A 21,368-nucleotide genomic window follows, 5' to 3' on the forward strand; every position below is an offset into this window, starting at 1 on the left:
CATCATCGTCTGATTCTTGCACCAATTCATTGATGTAGTTACACTTGTCGCGGCGCACACTGCGGTGAACCTCTCTATTTTTCATGCGATACGAGGACTTCAGCTTTCTTTCTTCCTCTTGTGCAGCAGTTATTCGAGCCCTTAACTGTTTGCGTTCGTTGATCCCTGCCCAAGATTCTTCTGAAAGCCAAGTGTTGTTGCTTCCTTTTTTCCGACCGACTATTCTGTCAGCACCTGAAATGAAAATATTTTTCACAGCATTCCAATGGTGTTCGATCGTTCGATGTCATCATGTATTGTGCTGCTGATTGTTCTCATTTCGTGTGACAGGTGGTCGCTAAATTGTTGACGGGTCATGGGATCCTTTAGTCCGTATGTTGAATTTGGGGACTCGTATTGTTCCGTTGGATCTTCGAACTGTAGCTGTACGTAATCTTAGGGTTGCTATCATTAAGTGGTGGTCACGGGCAAGTCCCATATCGGCACCTCTTCTGTTTCGTACATCCAAGAGATTGCTTCTAAAGCGTCGACTAATCGTAAAGTGGTCAATTTGGTTGGCAGACGCTTGCCTGTTCGTCGACACCCACCTAATTTTATGACAAAGTTTGTGCTCAAACATGTGGTAGCACTACATAGTGCTATTGGCGTTGCAGAATTCAATGAACCCCTCATCATTATTATTGCAATTGCCGACTCCGTGAGCACCCATCACATGCCTTAGCCCGTTTTTGTTACTGCCAACCTTACCACTGGGGTCTTCCAAACCCAAAATTATATCTCCGCGGGCATTATTGTGGTAAGCTGATCTTAGTTGACTATAAAAGCATTCTTTCTCTTCCTCAGATGAAAGCTCCGTCGGTGCGTAACACTGTTTAATGGTGACGGTTCGTACTCTACTCTGAAACTTAGCTTTGATAAGCCTTTCCCCAAGAGGCTCCAACGAAATAAGGCTTCTTGTTTCTGGTTTTGTAAGGAGTAACCCCACTCCAACTTCTCGATCGTTTCCTGGGTCATGACCAGAGTAGAGCAGTACAGTGTTACGTGTGACTTGTATTTGCCCGATCCCAGCCATCGCACTTCGCTTAACCTTAAGATATCTATCCTGTACCGCTTAAATTCTCTCTCTAATTGGAGGAATCTGGCATTGTGCGGACCTTCACTTCGTGCGTCCAGAAGCGTTATCACATTTCAGAAACCAATCTCTGTCCGGTGACAATAGCCAAAAGTCGTCAACGAGTTATCATTAATTATACGAGGCGTAGTTTCATTTTCTGTAGCGGGATGGTGTTCAGTTACAAAGAGTGCTAATCTCCGTAACCTATCCTGAATTCCATATTAAACATAATTTTGTTTTTAAAAAGACCAATAGGCCTTCTTCACTTACTTTACCTTTATTCCACATGTCTTCACACACGGTTCTTGCAGATTTGGCACCGAAATGTCGGAATTACTACCTAATGTACCTTAAACTGTTTTTTTTTTAATAATTTTCTATTATTTTTAGCTCATTTCATATATTCCTTAACGCAACTAATCCTTCTGTAGGTTGAGCGAAAATGTGCAGGAACTTTTGCATTTTGTTTATTTTGTCAAACTTTACAATAAAAAATGTTCCTAGTTTCCTTGACAAAATAAATATCATTGGGCAAAGAAACAACAGATCACATTTTAAAACTAATTATTAGTTTTTCCACCAAACAAGAGAAGAAACATTGTGAAATAAATTTGAAGAATCACTTTTAAGGATTTTCTATTACAATATGAACGATTTTGCTATTGGTTTTTAGAAAATTCGTTAAGTGTAATCACGGACTTAAAAATAGAAAGAGAAATCACAATTGCCAAAGTCTAAAAATTCCCAGCTCATTGCACAAGGAACACATCCCATCAAACAGACAACCACAACTACCAACCTACAAAAAAAAATTGCTATTTTTCTCGTGTTTCTTCTAGAATGGTCTGCATTTTGATTTTCTTTGATAACTCCTCAGCCAGCACAAGTTAAAAATCATCGTTTTTCTTCTCGTACACGGCGTGCATAAACTCAATAAGTGAACATTTTAGATTAATAATTTCAACGTAATTAGTTTTACAGCGGACAGTATTCCAGATAAAATCAATTTCACACATCTTTAGAAGCATAATTTATTTGAAAAATCCAAAAACACGATCTGAGTCATGGACAAAGTAAGTAATTAACCCTTGCGAAAAGACGAAAAATTATTTAGGAAGATGTTGGTTATGTGTATTGTGTGCAAAAAAAAAGAAAAACTAGTATATGCAATTTTACTGCAATATTCTAGGTGAATGAACTCAAAGAGAAAGGCAACAAAGCCCTCAACCAGGACCGTTTCGATGAAGCCATCGAGGCCTACACAGAAGCCATCAATCTAGATGGAAATAATCATGTTCTCTACAGCAATCGATCTGCTGCCTACGCCAAGGCCGGCAAATTTGAATTAGCTCTGGCAGATGCCGAGAAAACCATCGAGATTAACCCCACATGGCCGAAAGGATATTCGCGAAAGGGATCCGCCCATGCGGGTTTGAATAACTTCCCAGAAGCCTTTGAAGCCTACTCAGAAGGTAAGTGTTCTGGAAACTTCATTCAATTTGATATAAACAGAAAAAAAACTACTAAAGAACAAAGACTAAAACAATTCAGAATTTTGAAACGTAAATACACTTGGCCTTAACCCTCTGACTGATTTTTATTAAAAAATTAAATTAGGGCATGTTTGTTTTAGACCACTGCAATTTTTTTCTATTATTCGTGAATGCTCTTTCATGAGCTCTTTTGTCAAGAGCTTTGTCCTAACAACATTTTTATTTATTTTAGGGTGTAAACAATCCAAAGAAGTTGTATCTCCATCCCGTTTTATAGAATTTTTGAAATGAAATGTTATGAAATAACCATTGAAACAATTTCAAATTGTTTTTAAGATTCATTCATTCATATTTATGTATGTACAGTGTATCAATTTCATATTCGTACCCCTTCAATAACAAAGTGCATTTTAAGTAAGTTCATTGTTGATATATTTTACAGAATTTTTATAGTTGGTACAATTCATATTTCTTGTAAAAATTTAAGAAAAGGAAAAACTACAGTAATACTACGCATAACCTTTAGAAGTAATTACAACTTTCAATCGTCTTGGCATTACCAATTTTTCAGTTGTTTCCGATGTTATTTGTGTTTATTAATAGAGAATTTTGGCCTTAACCTTAGAACCCTACCCATATTTGGATTGGATATTTCCTACCCTGGGTGCCACGGCACCCAGATTTTTATTTCAAGGTATTTTATTAAATAAAAGTCCTTTTACATTTCTAATATTTATTTTATTTTATTTACTTTTATTCATATTTAAATAGAATATCAGAAAACTTTTATTAAAACTTCACATTTAGTACACATTTTAATTTGAGGGCCTCCACAAATACAGGGTTGGGCATACAAACCTGACAAATTTGAAGGACCCCTGGCTCTTCCCTACCGAGACGCGAGATATTCGTGGTTGCGAGAACGGAAAGTAGACGCTTGAAGGTTTTTTTTAGTTGTTCAGTGTCAACATGGAGAAGTGGACTGCTCCCAGCGTGCGTTCGTTTGTGAGCGATTTTTCATTACAAATTCTTGCATTGCTGTTATTCGTGAATTTCGTAAAAAATACGAATTCAATCCTAGTGATCCGGTCACGTCGCGGAATACGGGCGTCCGATCACGGTGCGTACAGAAAAGTCCTCTCCGTTCGGCCGTAAAACATTCTCAAGCGTTGAAAATTTCTCGCTCATCTTTCAATAGGATGTTGAAAGCAATGCACTTTAATCCATACAAGATTCTTATCACACAAGAACACTTACCAACCGATTATGCGGTGAGGTTACAGCTTGCTAGGCAAATGACAGCGAAGTTAGGCAGAAACAAAATTCCACGTGAGTTCCTAATGATAAGCAATGAGGCGCATTTTTATTTGAATGAAAGCTTTAATAAACAGAACTGTCGATATTACTTACTTACTTACTTTAGGTAGCGCTACAGTCCTGTGTGAAATAGGGACTCACCCAACAAACTTCTCCATCTAGCTCCGTTCCTAGCTAGATGTTTTGAGTTTCGCCCTCCAAGTTGGGTGAGGTCACCTTCCACTTGTGCGCGCCACCTGATCCGCGTTCTTCCTCTACTGCGCTGTCCTGTGGGTGCGGATTCGAAGACTTTCCGGGCCGGAGCATTGGTTTCCATGCGCTCTACGTCATCAGCCATCTAAGTCGTTGGACTTTTTCCCTTCTGACTAAGTACGTCGCTGTACAGCTCGTCGTTCCCTCTTCTCCTCCACTCCCCTTCGATGAATATGGGACCGTAGATCACACGAAGAACTTTTCTCTCGAAGCGACCCATGGTGCTTTCATCCGCTTTTATCATAGTCCATGCTTCTGCACCGTATATTACGCTGTCGAAAATCCGCAGAACATCGTCGCGAAAGCCCTACATTCCGAACGCGTAACCGTCTGGTGCGGAGTTGCAGTGTGGAGGATAGTTGGCCCCTACTTCTTCAACGAAACCGTGAATACCTAGCGCTATGTCGAGATGCTACGGTTGTTTTTGGTACCACAGTTGAAGCGGAGACATAAACTGAATCGTACAACAAGATTGTGCCACCTGCCATACCTCACGAGTTACTGTGGAATTCCTACGCAAGAACTTCGGAGACCGTTTAATCTCTCGCAGCACCGAGTTTCAGTGGCCACCGCGTTCCCCAGATTTATCCGTCTATGTCTACTTTTTGTGGGGTTATCTGAAGCAACGTGTCTACATCAGGACGAATATTGAGACCGAAATCGGGAATATATCGCTTGCAATTTTGCAAAGAAAATTTCAAAAATTTAGAAAAATAGCTCGAAAATTGTATTGAACGAAATGGTCATCATTTGAACGATGTGATTTTAAAAAGTAAAAACTGTTTACTTTTATTTGCTTCAAACCCGACCTCGTAATGTTTAGATGGGGCTGAGCTAGTGGTCCTTAAAATGTGCCAGGTTTTTATGTCCAACCCTTTATTATCAATCAAATTAAGTACAGGGTGATGCAGCACCCTGGGTAGGGTTTAAGAGTTAAGGTGCGCTGATTCTGCGGCCCAGTTTGACACATAAATTCTCTATGAGATCCATGTCTGGTAATTGTGAGGGAGTTTCCAAAACTTACTGCAATTAAAGAGAACTAATTCAAAATTTTGCATTAGCTTCATGATTTGGGTCTAAAAAACAACTTTACTGATAAAAGTAAAGTTGTTTTCTAGATCCATTTGTGCAGCGCTATCGATGTAGATGTGATCCATAATTCCATCTGTAAAATTAACCGTTTTCCAGAAGTCAAAATCTTTTGCTCGGTATTCTTTGGCTAACAAAAGCCGTAAAATTCTGTTGACATGACTAATAAATGTTTTTTTGCCCGATACTCTTCTGTTGAAACCATGTTCCCGTATACAATTCCGCAACGTTTCAGTGCAAAATTGTTTTTTTTTTTTTTTCAGGGATTGGCGAAGATTCTGTGCCAATTTTGATGCACTTGTCTTTGGATTTTTTTTTATTTCAAGCACAATTATCGTCTTATCCTGCGTGTTGAAAATACTTCTTATCGTATTGCGAGGAAAGTTTTCAATCCTTTTTTCCTTGTCTAACCGATTAACAATACTTTGAACCGTCGCGTCGGTTTAGCTCAATTAACTAGAGTTGAAATCTGTTTTTAAGAGTTACCTTCTTGGTGGTATTTTACGATGAGTTCTTTAGAGGTTTCACTTGTTTTTTTTCCCATTCTTGTTAAATTCTGAGACTAATTGTCCAAAACACTTTTAAAAATTCTAAATAAGTTCAGAATAATTTTGGTTTTCACTAATAACTTGTTTTGATTGTTACCAATTGCTATTGTTTTTATTTTTTAAGTCAAAACATTATTTTTAATGTAATGAAAAAGCCAAAACACGACATAGTCTTAAGTAAACTTTTATTTTTTATTAAAAATTATTGAAAAATCACATAAAAGCTAAACTCGTACAACAAGCATTCTTTTTTGGCATAGATCTATTCAATTTGGTAGCAGTAAATAACCATTTTCAATGACGTTGATGTCAGGTGATTGCGGAGGTGTCTCAATCACTTTTGGATAGTTGTAAAACAGCCGAGAACCCACTTTTTAGGCTTTGTCTTGGTGGATTTGAAAACTATCTCTTATTCCACTTTCATCTGCAGTATCATGTAAGTTTACCGTAAAATATTAAGGTACATGTTTTGACGATGAAATGTAAATTTTATACTCCTGAATATGCCACACAAACCTCAAACCATGACCCCTTCGCTAACATGTTTAACCGTGGCTCTTAAATATTTTCTTCAATATGCTTACTTTACTGTGCCATCTGAGCAAAAAAGATTGAACTTCTCTTGCGCAATTTGAGGGTTGGTAATCTGGTAACTGTAGGTGACTTTAACTTGGACCTGCTTAACTCCTGTCCTAATTTGAATTCATATCTTCCATTAATTTCCGATCATGGGTTAACTTTATTTGTTAATGATGTAACAAGATCGACACCAGATACCTGTCTTGACCACGTATTAGGCCGTTTTATTAATATTCAATCCATTCAATGTGCTGGCATTAATTGTGATCTTCAAATTTCTGACCATTGTATAACTGGTATTTTGTTCTACACTCTGGATAATAAAAAGGAAAATGATTCAATATATATAGCGAACCAAGATCAACTTCAAAGATTTGAATAATGCGTTGCGCTTCAATAATTGGGAAGTAATTTATGAACAAGAAAATGTCTCTAACGCTTATGATTTAATTCTTGACATTCTTAAGAATTTCATTACGTTAATGTACCACGAAAGTTAATGTACCACGAAAGTCTGAAAGAAAGCTTAAGGCTTGGATGAACCGGCTTCTCCTGAAACAAATTAAACAGAAACATAGACTGCGAATAAAATGTAATAAAAACCCACAAAATGTATGTTTAAAAAATCGCTACAATCGAATGAGCCGTGAAATTAATGACGAAATCAAAACGTGTAGGGATAATTATTATCATAACCAAATATGAATGTCCTAAGGGAGCATACAAAAAGAATGGAAAGTGGTTAATAGTATTATTAATCGAAGTGTTATTGATCAAAATAGTTTGATAGCGTTGAACAACGGGGATGAAATAATTTCAGTCCCTACAGCTGTAGTTAATGCATTCAATGAGTTCTTTGTTTCATTTGGACAGGAATCATTTTCGAGGGGCACCTCTTTTCTAGGATATTATTCTACTGGTTCCAGCTCTATATTTTCATCTTTTAAAATAAATAGTTTTTACTTTGAATCAATATCTAGTCTTGAGATATCTAAACTCTGAATAACTCCAAATCTTTTGGAAATGATGGTATTTTTAACATGTGTTAAAGAAAATTACTTTGAATATTCTATATATTTTGAAAGATATTTTTAATTTGAGTATTTTCTCTGGAATCTCTCTTGATGAACTTAAACACGCCATTGTGATACCCCTGTTTAAAAAAGGCAGTACAAAAGACAAAAATAATTATAAGCCACTTTCGTTGTTACCTTCTATTTCAAAAATATTTGAAAAAGTAATTAAATGTAGGGTTTAGGACTGGGCTCTCTACTGAGAATGCTTTGTTGGATTTTTGCTCTTTTATTCATAAAGGACCGGACGATCAAAGGTTTTGTAGTGGACTTTTTGTGGATATTACGAAAGCCTTTGATATGGTAGACCACAATATTCTTTTGAACAAATTATATTATGCAGTCTTCTGTGGATTCCGTGTTCTTAGTGACATCCTTTTTCTAATATATATTAATTTTATTTTTGAACAACCTTTTGTTGGTGAAGTAAGGGCATTTGCAGATAATTTGGCAATTGCATACAAATCCGTTAGGTTATTGAGCCTAGTGGCTGATTTAAATTATGATGAACACTTATTGAGAGTTTGGTTTGATGCACATAAACTTTTGGTATGCAACAAAACTAAGCTTATGTTTTTTCCCTTAGCTCTAAAATGACTCCAGACTTTAATGTTATATTCCAATCATCGAACTGTGCAAGGTATTATTTACACTTGAGTTCCTTTCAAAATTCGTATCACTATTTTAAAGGTAATGTTTCTTGCGCCACCAACTGCTTTTAAATGGAAAACGTTTAACTATTTTAAATACTCGGGTGTTCTCATCGGTAGGAAATTGAGGTACATATAAAGATTTTCCCTGTCAAACAGTTATTTTATTACAAGGTTGTCAAGATTTTCTTTATTAGAGGCGGGTACTTGCAGAGTCCAATATGGAAGGCTATCAGCCCTATTCTGCTATTCACGTGGATCGTATATTCGATTCACCCATTCGATTCCCTTTCACACTGCCGTTGCATTCTGCTATCCATCGAGTAAACTACATTATCCCAAACCAATTTGACACTTAAATAAACAGCTGTTCATGTAAAAATCTTGGGAATGTTGGATAAATTGTTGTGATTCATACAAAAATTAAGTTTTATCAATCCACCTAAACAAAATAATTTGTTTAATTTTTGGAATTTTGGAAATAAGCAGTATTGGACTTCTTATTCCAATTGGAGGCAGAGGAATAATAGAATCCTCAAACAGAGAGCTTCTAAGAAATGTTAAAAAGTGTCTTCCTTCCCCTTAAAATGTTAATATTCTTTTATTTATAAAACAGATATGCTAAATTTAGCAATAAATTAGTTTTCACTTAGATTTTTCTTACAAAAAATTAACAAACCAGACATCAAATAAAAGATCCGCTGCATTTTATATGCGGATCTGAATTGTATAAAATGAATGGTTTCACGTGAATAGAAGAATACCGCACACTATTACTGACGTTACCGACACTCACAGATTCACTTCGAATGAATAGCAGAATAATGATTAGTGAAAATTCATGTAAAATTCCCCCCGATGAATAGCAGAATATGCCTGTATATCTTACGCAGTAATTACCAATCCTTAGTTGCCATTCTTACTTCTGACCTTCATACGCATTCAGAGTATTACCCTCTTAGGCACATCAGACCGTTATATCGTATCTCATGTCAAAAAAAAAACAGTTAAAGAAAAAAAATCCTTTCAGAACCGTTTGGCAATACGAGAAACGCAACCAAGGCGGTCCCAACGAATTCATCAGTAACTTCAAGTGGTCATTAAGCTTCCTCGATAGTGACGTGGATTCTTGCGTAGATATGTTTACAAACTGTATACTTTGTGGAATGAGACATTTTAACCCAAATTGGGCAAAATCTATAAAATCCAAAGAAAACCCATGGTTGTTTGATTACAGCTGTAAAGAAGTTATTAGGGTCAGAGATGTGAGTTTCCGTTGTTATAAAACCAACCCCGCTGATGAAAACCTGAATAAGTTCAAACAAGTTAAAAAGACCTGGAACGGTCATTTTCGATGAACCAAATTTTGACATGACCAGAAATTACTGCAAAAATACTACAATGTTCCAAAGTTAGTACAAATTTCTGGTCATTTGTAAAAAACGTACGTTTCCAATGCTCGCCCACAATGGGCGATTGATAAATCAAATTAGCTTGCAACACGAAACCAGAGAGTGTTATGACTCTTCTGTTCTTGAGAGCATAAACGACTTTATGGGACGAATCTTCTTCCGCTGGTCAGGATAGTATCCTTCCTATTGCTCTGAAGGGGTGCTCTTCAACGCTGGCAAAACCACTGCGTAAGCTTTTCCATCCTTCCCACTCTACAAGTATCTTCCCGAGCGCATGGAAAAGAGCATTTAGCCAGAATGTCTCTAAAGGCGAATTCTATACCCCCCCCCCCCCCAACTATCGTCCAATAGCACTCACTTCCCTACTTTCCAAGGTCATGGAAACGCTGATTAAATATCAGCTTAAGAAATAACCCGAAGAACGAAAACTTATTAATAACCGGCAGTATGGCTTTCGTAGCAGAAGGTTCACCGATGATTTGATGGTTCATCTAGCCGATCAGTGGAACAAATCTGTACTTTCTTTTCGGAGAAGTAGAGTAAGATTATTGCTCTTGATAATCCAAAAGCATTTATCAAACCTTGGCACAAAGATCTCTTATCAAAAATGCGTGCTTTTGGTATTGATGAATCTCTTCTTTGTTTTTTTTTTTTTTTTTATAATAAACACACACTCAAGGGGATATTACTACCCTTATTATGCAGAGGCACAGTGTGAGCACTAGGAAGAGGAGAGAGGGTTTAAAAGGAGATGTCGGTGCACATTGGTTTTGAATTCCTGAATATTGCAATGACTAGGAAAGACAGAGTGTGGTAAGGCTTTCCACATTCGCGTAGTACGGCTAAAGAACGAATCTCTGTATTTGACAGTACGACCGAAGTTGGGTTCGAGGGTATACTGGTAAGCATTCCTAGAAGCGAGTATTACGGTTGAACTGTCGCCATAAAAATAACCTGTCTAATCGTTCAATGCAAGTTTTAAGTCTGAAAATCATAAAATAAATTCTGGTTTTTCCAGGGTTTCGTTTTGTCTCCGATTCTCTTCCTCATATTCCTAAACGATCTCTTGTCTGCCACTTCTAATCCATTACACTGTTTCGCTCTGTACAAATTTTTTATTTTCTTTAACTAATAAAAAGTTATAAAATTATTTTTCAACTTAAAGTGACCAAACCGGAAACCGAAAGGCAAGTGTGATTCACAGATTTTCCAATTTTAAACTGGTATCACTATTTGAATCAATTTTAAAGTTCACACAGTCATTAACAAGAATAATAGTAGCCATTTTAAGTAAACTTAATATATATACATTAAAATTTATTGATGAGCAATAAGCGCAAAGTTGGTGAGACCTCCCCCGAATTAGCAACGTTTAACTCAAAAAAAGAAAAAAACATGTCTCAATTAGTCGGATCCATGTCCATCCAGGAATTACGCCAAATGTTCGACTTAAAACTCAAAGACGTTGCTACGAAGGATGACATTGTTGGACTTCGCAGTGAAATCATTGAGGTTAAAACTGAAAATGAGAAACTGAAGGAGTCACTGATTTCTTTAAACACAAAGTGCATTTCCCTGCAAAACGAAATTAACCAGATTAAAACCTCTGCAAATGCGGCCAACTTAGTTTTTCGACTGAAAAAAAGCTCAAACGATCCACTCATAGAAACCGAAAACATCTGCAAAACTTTATCGGAGTCGCAGGATATAATTACTATCCAAGATATACGGGAGATAAACTCAGCGAATGGCACAGTTACAACTTTGGCAGAATTTAAAAACAAAAACAATGCATTTAAGGTTCTGAGGAATGCAAAAAGGCTGAAAGGAACCGGAGCATCCGTAAGTCGGGATTACCCACCAGCCATCCGAGAGAAGCGTAGCAAGCTCTTACAATTGAGAAAACATATTCAGACCACTCAACCTCGGATGAAAGTTTCACTGCGCGATGATAGACTCAGCATTAATAATATAATTGTAGAATGGATTGATAATCAAGGCTTTGTTACTAATCATGTAGATGGTTTTAAAAAATTAATTGAAGATAACAACTTGGAAAAAAACTTTTTTCATCAAATCTGTTTACAAATTCAACAAAATTCACGAAGAGATGTCAGACTAAACGTCATTCATCAAGAAACGTCAGTTGGGCAAAGCACATCTTCGGCTGGAAACACAATGCAAATCAGCAGTTGGGACTCAGGGGTTAACACTTCAGCACATTCCAACTTAAAAAATAATATAATGAACTAGGTAGATGCCGTCTGCCAGAATTCAAATATAGTTAACGTTAGAATATTAAGTTATAATATAGCAGGTTTAAATAATAAGATTCAAACTTTAGATTTTTTAAACTTTATTAATGGATTTGAAATTTTTATATTAATTGAAACTCATGTAACTGAAGAACATAACATTAAATTTGAACCATATTTCCCGAACCATAAAACTAAGTGGCAACCAGCAATTAAAATTAATAGAAAAGGAAGGGCTAGCGGAGGCATACTGATGGGCTGCAAATTAAATACAACAGGTGTTGAATTCATTTTTAAGAACCTCGAAGACTTTCTGTATATTGAAATCAAATCCAACCACCATACTTTATCCTTGGTTCCTGTATATCTAAACTGCACAAGCTGGGATAGGCAATTTAACTTACTTGAAGACAATTTGTACATTGCAGCTCTTAAAAACGTCATGCTCATTGGGGACTTCAACGCTAGAACAGGATCATTGGAAAGCGAACTCAAACCTTTGAACTTGAACCACCGTCATTCGAAAGATGTTGTTGTAAACCGAGAAGGAAAGAAAATTATTGATCTTTGTAATTCGTTTGGTCTTGGTATCTGCAATGGAAGTACACAGGGAGACGCTGATGGTGCCTACACTTTTATCGGTCCTCAGGGCAACTCAGTTATTGATTATGCTATGGTGAATGGGGATTGGTGTAACCTAATGAATGACTTCGAAGTTGTATCACAGATTCACTCGGACCATCTTCCTATCCAAGTTTCAGTTCAGCTACCAATGAGTCTACAACGTGTAGAGGTTTGCACAACAAAAGCTACAAAATACAAATGGAAACAATCGATGGCGAATACGTATGCCGAAGCGTTAGACACCAACATCGCCTTAAAGCTTGCACCTCCATTCAATACAAACCTCAATCTTTCCGAAATTGATGATACCATAGCAATATCGATACCAACATCTTGTAGGATAAACAATAACAGGGTTTCTACTCCTCGTGACAAATGGTTTGACAGAGACTGCTCACAAGCAAGGAAAAAATCATTTGCTTGGTTAAAGCTTGTAAGGAAGTACCCTCAAAACCCCTTTCTAAAGCGTGAATATTTGTCCGCTAACAAAACTTTAAAAGCCTTGCTTAAGTCTAAGCGTCAAGCATACTTTGAGAACATTGCACACGATCTTTCAAGTTGCAGGAACGCGTCACAGTTTTGGAGCAAAGTACGCCTTATAAACAACGACAGTCAATTACCGCGACCTTGCCTACCGATCGAGCTGAAGGATTTATGGGAACATTTCAAAAACCTCACAAAGGATAAGTTTACTACGAGCTTCCAATTTGCTATCCCTTTTCAAGCGGATGACGCCTTGGACGCCCCCTTCTGTATCTTAGAGGTAAAGGCAGTTTTGGATGAACTGAAATGTAACAAAGCTCCAGGATCCAACGGTATACCGCCGGAATTTTACAAATTCAGCACACCCTCATTCATCGAACACTTTACTCTAGCGCTTAACCAGGCTTACGAAGACGGATGCATACCTACTTATTTTAAGGATTCTATCGTCACTCCCATATTCAAGAAAGGTGACCGCACTGATCCTGCAAATTATAGAGGAATATCCTTGCTGAACACTTCAATGAAAATTCTGACAAGGCTTCTATACAAAAGACTCTACGGTTGGGTTCAAGCAAATCATCTCCTTGGTGAGTCTCAAGCCGGGTTCCGCAAGAACTACTCAACGATAGACCAAATCTACTCACTCACATCCATTGCGGACATCTTCATTAAAGATAAAAAGAAGCTGTATGCCTTCTTTATAGATTTTAAAGCTGCCTTCGACACCATCGACAGAAAAGCTCTAATGCTTAAACTTTACAACAAAGGTGTTTCAACAAAGTTTGGACGCATTTTGGAAAAATTTTATGAATCTACATCATCTGCATTCTCTTTCAACAACGATATAGCGGAATCATACGAAGTGGAAGTAGGAGTAAGACAAGGTTGCAACTTAAGCCCTCTTTTGTTTGCACTCTTCATAGACGACATGGAGGACGATCTACAGGGTGGAGCAAAAGTTACAGCAAATCTTCTAGTGAAATCCTTAAAATTCGCCGATGACATTGTTATATTTGCTGAAACGCCTGAAAGTCTCCAGTTGATGATAAACAGAATAGCTGCATACTGCTACAAATGGAGGCTTCAGGTAAACCTTAGCAAATCCAAGGTTATGATCTTTCGTAACGGTGGAGGCCCAAACTGTCGCAACGAAAAGTGGAGATTTGATAGCAAGGAAATCGAAGTAGTAAGTGACTACAACTACCTAGGAGTAAAGATATCAAGAAATCTGAATCTGAGAAACCACATTGTAGAGAAACTAGCCAAATCAAAAAATGCACTAAATGCAACGTGGAAGTCCATTATGCACAACAAAGACGTTCATTTCAATTCAAAGTTCCGAATTTTTGAAACAACGGCGAAGGCAGTTATGTGCTACGCCGCACAAGTATGGGGTCACAAAGAATTCAGTGAGGTGGAATATCTTTTGAGATATTTTCTAAAGAGAACTTTGAGGCTTCCAAACAGTACTCCAAATCACATTCTCATGCTCGAGACGGGTCTTCCTCCTCTATTCATTTCGACACTTAAAATGCAAGTAGACTACATAATAAAGACGTTAACCATGAACGAGAACAGGCTGCCCAAAAAAATAACTATGGTCATTTTAAGAAGGAAGTCATCTTGGTTCGAGAGCTGGAGTAGCTTAGCTACTCTTTGTGACCGTCAGCTAACTCTAAACGAAAATAGGCCAGATCAATGGAAAGCTGAACTTTATGATCTCATTAGTGCAGTTGATGTGAAGAAAAGAGAGGAATTCATTACAAAAGCTAGAGAGTCGACAAGCAGACGTATTTACGCAATGCTCGATTACAATCTTGCAACCAGAAGTTATTTCAAGGAAGAGAACTCATCCGACCTCATGTCACTGGTTTTAAAAACAAGAGGAGAGTTGCTGCCACTCAACTTTATGCCGCATAGAGAAGAACGCTCGGAAATCTGCAATTTGTGCAACCAAGGAGAAAGGGAAAACATCTACCACTTCCTTTGCAGATGCCCGATCTTAATGGAATCTCGGAGGAGTGTTTTTGGGAAGAGTTTACTGAGTGAAGATGAAATGATAACCATTCTCAATGGAGCTGATTGGAAAGTCCTGTTTCAATTTGTCAAGCTTGCTCTTTCATACAGAAAAAAAATTACAGATGAACTTTTTTAAATACAAAAAAAAAATTACTTAAAATCTACTTTGAAGTTTATATTGTCAACTGGCAGACGGCTTAGGCCATGCTCTAAAAATGTTAGTTTATTATTATATATATATGTAATCTGCATAAGACTTAAAGAAAAATAAAGCATTTGTAAATCTAAAAAATCTAATCTAAATCTGATGACCAGTACACTCAGCTTTTCATTTTCGTTTCTAGATTCACATCCTTTTCTTTCTGATGTGGATCTTCAGTGGCAGCGTAGGTTAAGCTCATAAAATTTCGATCGCAACAGCACTGTCCAATGAGGATTAATTGCCGTGTAGAATTTAATGCTTCAAAAACTCAATGTTGTCTTTTGTCGTTAAAGCGTAACCCATCCGTTATACCGCTATCCAGTGGCACTTTCATAGAGAAAACTAATCAACTTCCAGTTCTATAAATCTGTATCAAGGATCACCTCTATTGGACATTGCCAAAAATGCTGCTAGGTGCTTAAGATTTCTCCGGTGATGCAAGACTTTTTTCACCCCTTATGAGCACCGGTATACCCCCAAATTCTTTCCTTACTTTTCTAAAGCCCGCACTTTGTTTAAATTTTAAACATGTTAAGGGTATTAATAACCCCTTCAGTGCCCGTACATTGACCGATCCTTGACTTTTTTAGTTTCATATTTTACTGCATGTTACTTTTTCAAGTCTGTCACAACTATTTACGTTGAACAAGCTCTGCTTGCTCAAAATTACAGTGGTCTAAAATGTGCATCTAAATCAATTCAATTTTGACACTCCGAATCGACCCAAATTCAAAAAAACTAGAAATTTTATGACTAAAATAAAAGTTATTTAAAACTATTGTTTTTGATTTTCAAAGGTCTTAAACATGATCCCCAAAACGCTATGCTGTTGCAAGGACGTCAGGAAATTCAAACTGCTCTCATAAGTTACATGACAAGAAACATGTCAACTCCAATGGACATTGACCCTCCTAAGCCTAAAGAGGAACCCAAGCCCCAAGAGCCACCAAAGCCAGCGGAACCAAAACTAGAAGACATGAGCGAAGAGGAACGTAAAAAATACCTAGCAAAGAAAGAAAAAGATGCTGGCAATGTGTACTACAAAAAGAAGGACTTTGAAAATGCCCTAAAATACTATCATAAAGCTCTTGAAATCGACCCAACCGATATCACTTTCTACAACAACATAGCTGCCGTTTATTTTGAACAAAAGAACTATGATGAATGCATAAAACAATGTGAGAAGGGCATCGAAGTAGGAAGAGAAAACCGGGCTGATTTCAAACTTATTGCAAAAGCCCTGTCACGTATTGGAAATTCCTATCGCAAATTGGAGGACTATAAACAAGCTAAAACTTATTACGAGAAGGCAATGTCTGAACACCGTACACCAGAGATTAAAACACTTCTAAGCGAGGTCGAAGCTAAAATTAAGGAAGTTGAACGTCGCGCCTACATAGATCCGGCGAAAGCTGAAGAAGAAAAGGAACTGGGCAATGAGCTATTTAAAAAGGGCGATTACAGTAATGCCATTAAACACTACACTGAAGCGATTTCTAGGAATCCCGATGATCCCAAGCTTTACAGTAATAGGGCAGCGTGCTACACTAAATTGGCCGCTTTCGACTTAGGCTTGAAAGACTGTGAAATGTGTATTAAGCTAGACAGTAAATTCATCAAGGGATACATCCGTAAGGGAAAAATTTTGCAGGTAATTATTTCTCGAATTAAAATGAATGTTTTAAGTTTGGTGTGAAAATATATATTTATATTTGTTTAGGGAATGCAACAAGCCTCTAAAGCTTCGGCTGCGTATCAAAAAGCTCTCGAGATCGACCCTAGCAATGCTGAGGCTGTTGAGGGATATCGTTCGTGTTCAATGGCTTTCCACAATAATCCCCAGGAGGTGTGGAAGAACGCTATGGCAGATCCTGAAGTACAACAAATTCTTAAAGATCCTGCCATGAGGCTTATTCTCGATCAAATGCAAAACGAACCAAATGCTGTAAAAGAGTAAGCTTACTAACTAACAAAATATAAACGACGATAAATTTTCATAATTTATTTTGTTTTTCTTTTTCAGCCATTTGAAGAACCCTGCGATAGCGGATAAGATAATGAAACTCCTGGAGTCAGGAATCATTCAAATTCACTAAACAAAAGGAATTACTCTTAAACATAATTAGTTGGTTAAAGGGCTTGCAAGCAAAGACCGGCGCTTTCGATTGCGATCTTCCTTTTATTTGAGTTTCTTCTATTATGAAATAAAAAAACGCGACGTCAATATAATATTATCCAACAGCGTCAATCTCTTACTATTAAACTTTAATTCTTTTATAGAAACAAAAAAAAAACGTAAACCTATGAATAAAAATAAAGCAAACATACGCGACAAAACTGAGCCTACGTTCAAAAAGAAGCTATTCATTATTTTTTCTTTCTCGCATACACTTAATGCCTTCGTTTCAAGTGAAATAAAAATAAAGTCAATCTAATTATAAATTTCTAAAATAAATCGAACTATTGAAATTGAATGTTAACCGAATTAAAGTTAAAAGTAAAGCTTTTCATACAGAAAATCAAACAAACAAACATTAATAGAAATACTATAGCATATATTCCGTAATGTAAAAACAAAGAAAAACACTACAATATAAAATAGGGAAAAGTAATAAAGCTACACCGTTATGGCCACAAGAGAACACAATTTTCTTTAAGTTTATTTTAGAGATAAGAAAAATATTGTTTCATTTTCAGGATCTTCTGTTTCATTTAGAAATCGAACAGTGAATAATAATAAAAACTCTTTCGCATGTGAACCCGCCAAAAAAACAACATTAAGCCCTATTGTGAGTTTCACTTGAACAAGATTCCACCCGAAAAACCCCTTTGTTCAATTCGCCTATTGTGAGTTTCGGGTGCAAAAAAATCATGTACGAAAAATTTCCCCTATTAGGAGCACTCGATTCGTGAGGAATGAAACGTCATTCACACTTAAAATATTCACTTGTTTTTTGGAGGCGAACAAGAAAACAACAAATAATTATGTAAGTAAGTAAATTCAATTAGTGTTGAAAAAAAATATAATAATTTTTATATTTATGTTAGGAGCAAATCAATCAATTCAAAACAAAGTGATATGCTGCTCAATAAAATGCAGGAAAACCCTGAAATAGCACGCGGCTTTAAAAAAGAAAGCAAGGTAAAATCAATGGATTTTGGAAGCGGATCGCTTTGGAACTCAACATTGGCCTTCAATCATGACAATTCAAATTCGCCTTCGAATTCTTTAATTGGTCGAATCAAAACGAAGAATGCGAAAGTGAAAGCAATAATTGAAAAATGGCAATCTCGCTAGCAAAACGATCCACCGATAATCAGAATCCTGGGAAGGAGTTCAAAACTTAAAAGCTACATTATGGGAGAAGCTGAATCGGTTTAAACACGACTTAATAGTGTTGCAAAAAGACCGATGCTTAATATCGTTAAATTTATTTCAAAGGACTACTAAATTTCGTTGATGTTATAAGTGAATGTAAGAAATTTAAGATGCAATCAGAGAAGCCGCCTCTTACGTGCTGGGTTTAAAACAGCCATCAACAAGAAACTCCTGGTTTGATACGGAATGTCGGCAGGCAAATACAGCCTAAAAACAGGAACGCAAAGTGGCGCTGTATAGAAGGACGATAGCTTCTCACGAGCTCTATCAGTAAAAGAAAAACACCGATTTCTCAGAAGGAAAAAGCGAGAGCGGTCGAAGATACTGAAAAGTTAAGAAGCGAAAATAAAGTTCGAAATTCTTGGAGCAGGTGAAACGGATTTCACAAGTGCTTTATGCAAGTTCTCGAAATGAAGGCTGCAAAGACGAAAGTGGAAACATCATAATTAAACTAAGACAAAGTAAAGTTTGCCATATCTAAGTTGAAGTCTAACAAGGTCGCTGGAGCAGATAAATGTCAAACTTAATATCGCCTACAAAATCTTCTCTGCCATATTATGTGAACGCCTAAAGCCCATCGTCAACAACCTGATAGGGCCTTATCAGTGTGGCTTAAGACCAGAAAAGTCCACAGTTGATCAAATATTCACATTACATTCACCATCTTTGTGTCGATTTCAAGGCCGCATATGACAGCATCTATAGGTACGAACTGTATAGAGCCAAACTCGTCACTTTGTGCAGGATTAACTTTTAAAATTCGTGATGCTCCAGCAAGGTTGAAAAGAACTTAACCGAATCTTTTGATGTCAAAAGAGGCATTAGGCGAGGTGAAGCGCTGTAATCAAAATCAAATGGGGTGGCGCAACAGTCCGTTGTGAACCAGGGCCTAGTGACTTACAACTCTCAACCATTCCTGTGTGCGAGTACTGTTGTCAGGAATGGAAGGGACCTACAATTTTGGGCCGAATCCGAACGGCTAGTTTGAGAAAGTACTTTTTCATGACAAGAATTACTCTTGAAAGATTTGTCAATTCCTCGCAAGAGGCAGTACCCGCGAAAATTATTTTTTTAAATTAAGGTGGCACAGGCAGGGATTGAACCCAGACCCTTTGCATGACAGTCCAACGCACTTTCTTAAAGCTAGACAAAAATTCATAAAACTAGCCTAATTATCCATAACTTACAACTAACTTAATGGTCCCATACGGACACTCTAACAGCCCTATTATAGCTATCAACTAGATACTTGATACATAACAATATTTTTAATGCATTGGTATTATGGCTATCAACTATCAACTTTGTTGATGAACTGTGAATTTTATCATTATTGTGAATGATTTTTTGACATTACTTGGTATTACGGATATCAAAAAAATAGATACACATCAATTATCATATCAACCACAAATTCTTGGTTGATACGTCTCAAATAAATTTAGAAAAAATTATAGAAGGTACGTTTTTTTCATTCTCTCCATAGAATAAAATATAAATTTAAAGAAACAAACATAAATTTAAAGAAAAAAACATAAGAAACATGCATAACATTTGTATAAAGTATAGATTGGAAAATCCTGAAGACTTTTATGAAGAAAACATTCTTGAAATCCATCATGTTTCCCCTGATCCTGCAAAACCAACATTTATTGAAGGCAGCCGCATAAGAGATTCCATTGCAAGTTTTATGCGAAATGAATAAATGTCTAGCGAATAATTAATCAATAAAAAAGCGGAATTTTTGTACTTCATAGATGTTTTAATAACTTAAAAGACAAAATAAAGATAACTTATTGAAAACTTAAACAGAATCACGTAAAAACTCAAAAACTAAAAATTCACTTCATATAAAAACTTAAAAATTAAATTAAATTCAGTCATATAACTAATTACACAGTAATAATCAAACTGGATGATAATGGTTCATTAAATTTTGCTTCGCTTGCTCGATTTCCAAGAGCTGTTTTTTAAGTTTTAGTTTTGTTTTTCTGTCGTTCTCTTTGTTTTTGATGTTTTCCTTGTAGAGCAATAACTTTTCTTTTTTAATTTTAAGGATTTCACTTTTTTTTTCTTTTTTCAAAATATAAGTTTTTTTGTTGTAGTATTCAATATTGTCCATACTCTTTTTAAGATGATTCAATGTTGTTTGTATGCTACTCATCTCAGAAATCATTTTGTTGTAAAAATTATCTTGTGCCGACGTTTGGTTTTCCAGCAATGCAAGTCTTTTTTTTTTCATTTTGGTCCTTATTTGAGGTCCTTGGTTGACTATTTTTCGGTGATTGCACTAAGGGTACAATTTCTTCGACCTGCACTGCTTCGTCTTCGTCGGCAATAACACCTTCGTCAGTCAAATTTGTTAATTGCAACCCAAATTCAACACCCGGGGGATTAACACAGGCATTAAAATGCATTAGGCGACTTACTGCTTCTTCATCATCAGTCAATCGGATTGTTTTATTAGGTCCTCCGCCAGTTGCAATTGTCTCTATCTTATTTTTTGTAACTTTTTTTTAAATTTTTGTTTCAGAAGTCCAGACACATAACAAAATTTTAAAACAATAATTGAAAACGTCAAACGAGAAAAAAATCTCATTCACAATCGGTTCAAAAATTAAAAGTTGATGTTCATAATACCGATTCATCAAATAGTTGATAGATATTATCAACTATCAAATTGATACTCATAATAGGGATGTAAGCTAAACTATAACACTAATTACTAATGCCTTTCGGCCTTAAGATCTATTTTACTTCAATTTAAATTTTATTTGTTTTGTTTTTATTAGAAAATTTTGAAAAAACTAATATCAATAACCTTTTTTAATTTATTTTTACTTACAAACTACTTAAAGTTAGGTCCTTAAATAAAA

General features: G+C 36.3%; 1 protein-coding gene across 1 annotated transcript; it reads left to right on the forward strand.

The window, feature by feature from the left end:
- Positions 1-1,938: 1,938 nt before the first annotated feature.
- LOC129950148 (stress-induced-phosphoprotein 1) lies at positions 1,939-17,760 on the forward strand. Its single transcript, XM_056061984.1, has 5 exons — positions 1,939-2,187; positions 2,304-2,586; positions 15,911-16,764; positions 16,834-17,066; positions 17,137-17,760. The coding sequence occupies exons 1-5, from the start codon at positions 2,179-2,181 to the stop codon at positions 17,207-17,209; spliced, it is 1,452 nt and encodes a 483-aa protein (XP_055917959.1). The 5' UTR covers positions 1,939-2,178; the 3' UTR covers positions 17,210-17,760.
- Positions 17,761-21,368: the final 3,608 nt, after the last annotated feature.

The sequence above is a fragment of the Eupeodes corollae genome, chromosome 3, assembly GCF_945859685.1.
Source record: "Eupeodes corollae chromosome 3, idEupCoro1.1, whole genome shotgun sequence".
NCBI classification, from domain to species: Eukaryota; Metazoa; Arthropoda; class Insecta; order Diptera; family Syrphidae; genus Eupeodes; species Eupeodes corollae.

Coding starts and splice junctions, on each gene's coding strand:
- LOC129950148 (XM_056061984.1), top strand. Junction 2,587..15,910: donor CTTTGAAGCCTACTCAGAAG/GTAAGTGTTCTG, acceptor TGATTTTCAAAG/GTCTTAAACATGATCCCCAA. Junction 16,765..16,833: donor GTAAGGGAAAAATTTTGCAG/GTAATTATTTCT, acceptor ATATTTGTTTAG/GGAATGCAACAAGCCTCTAA.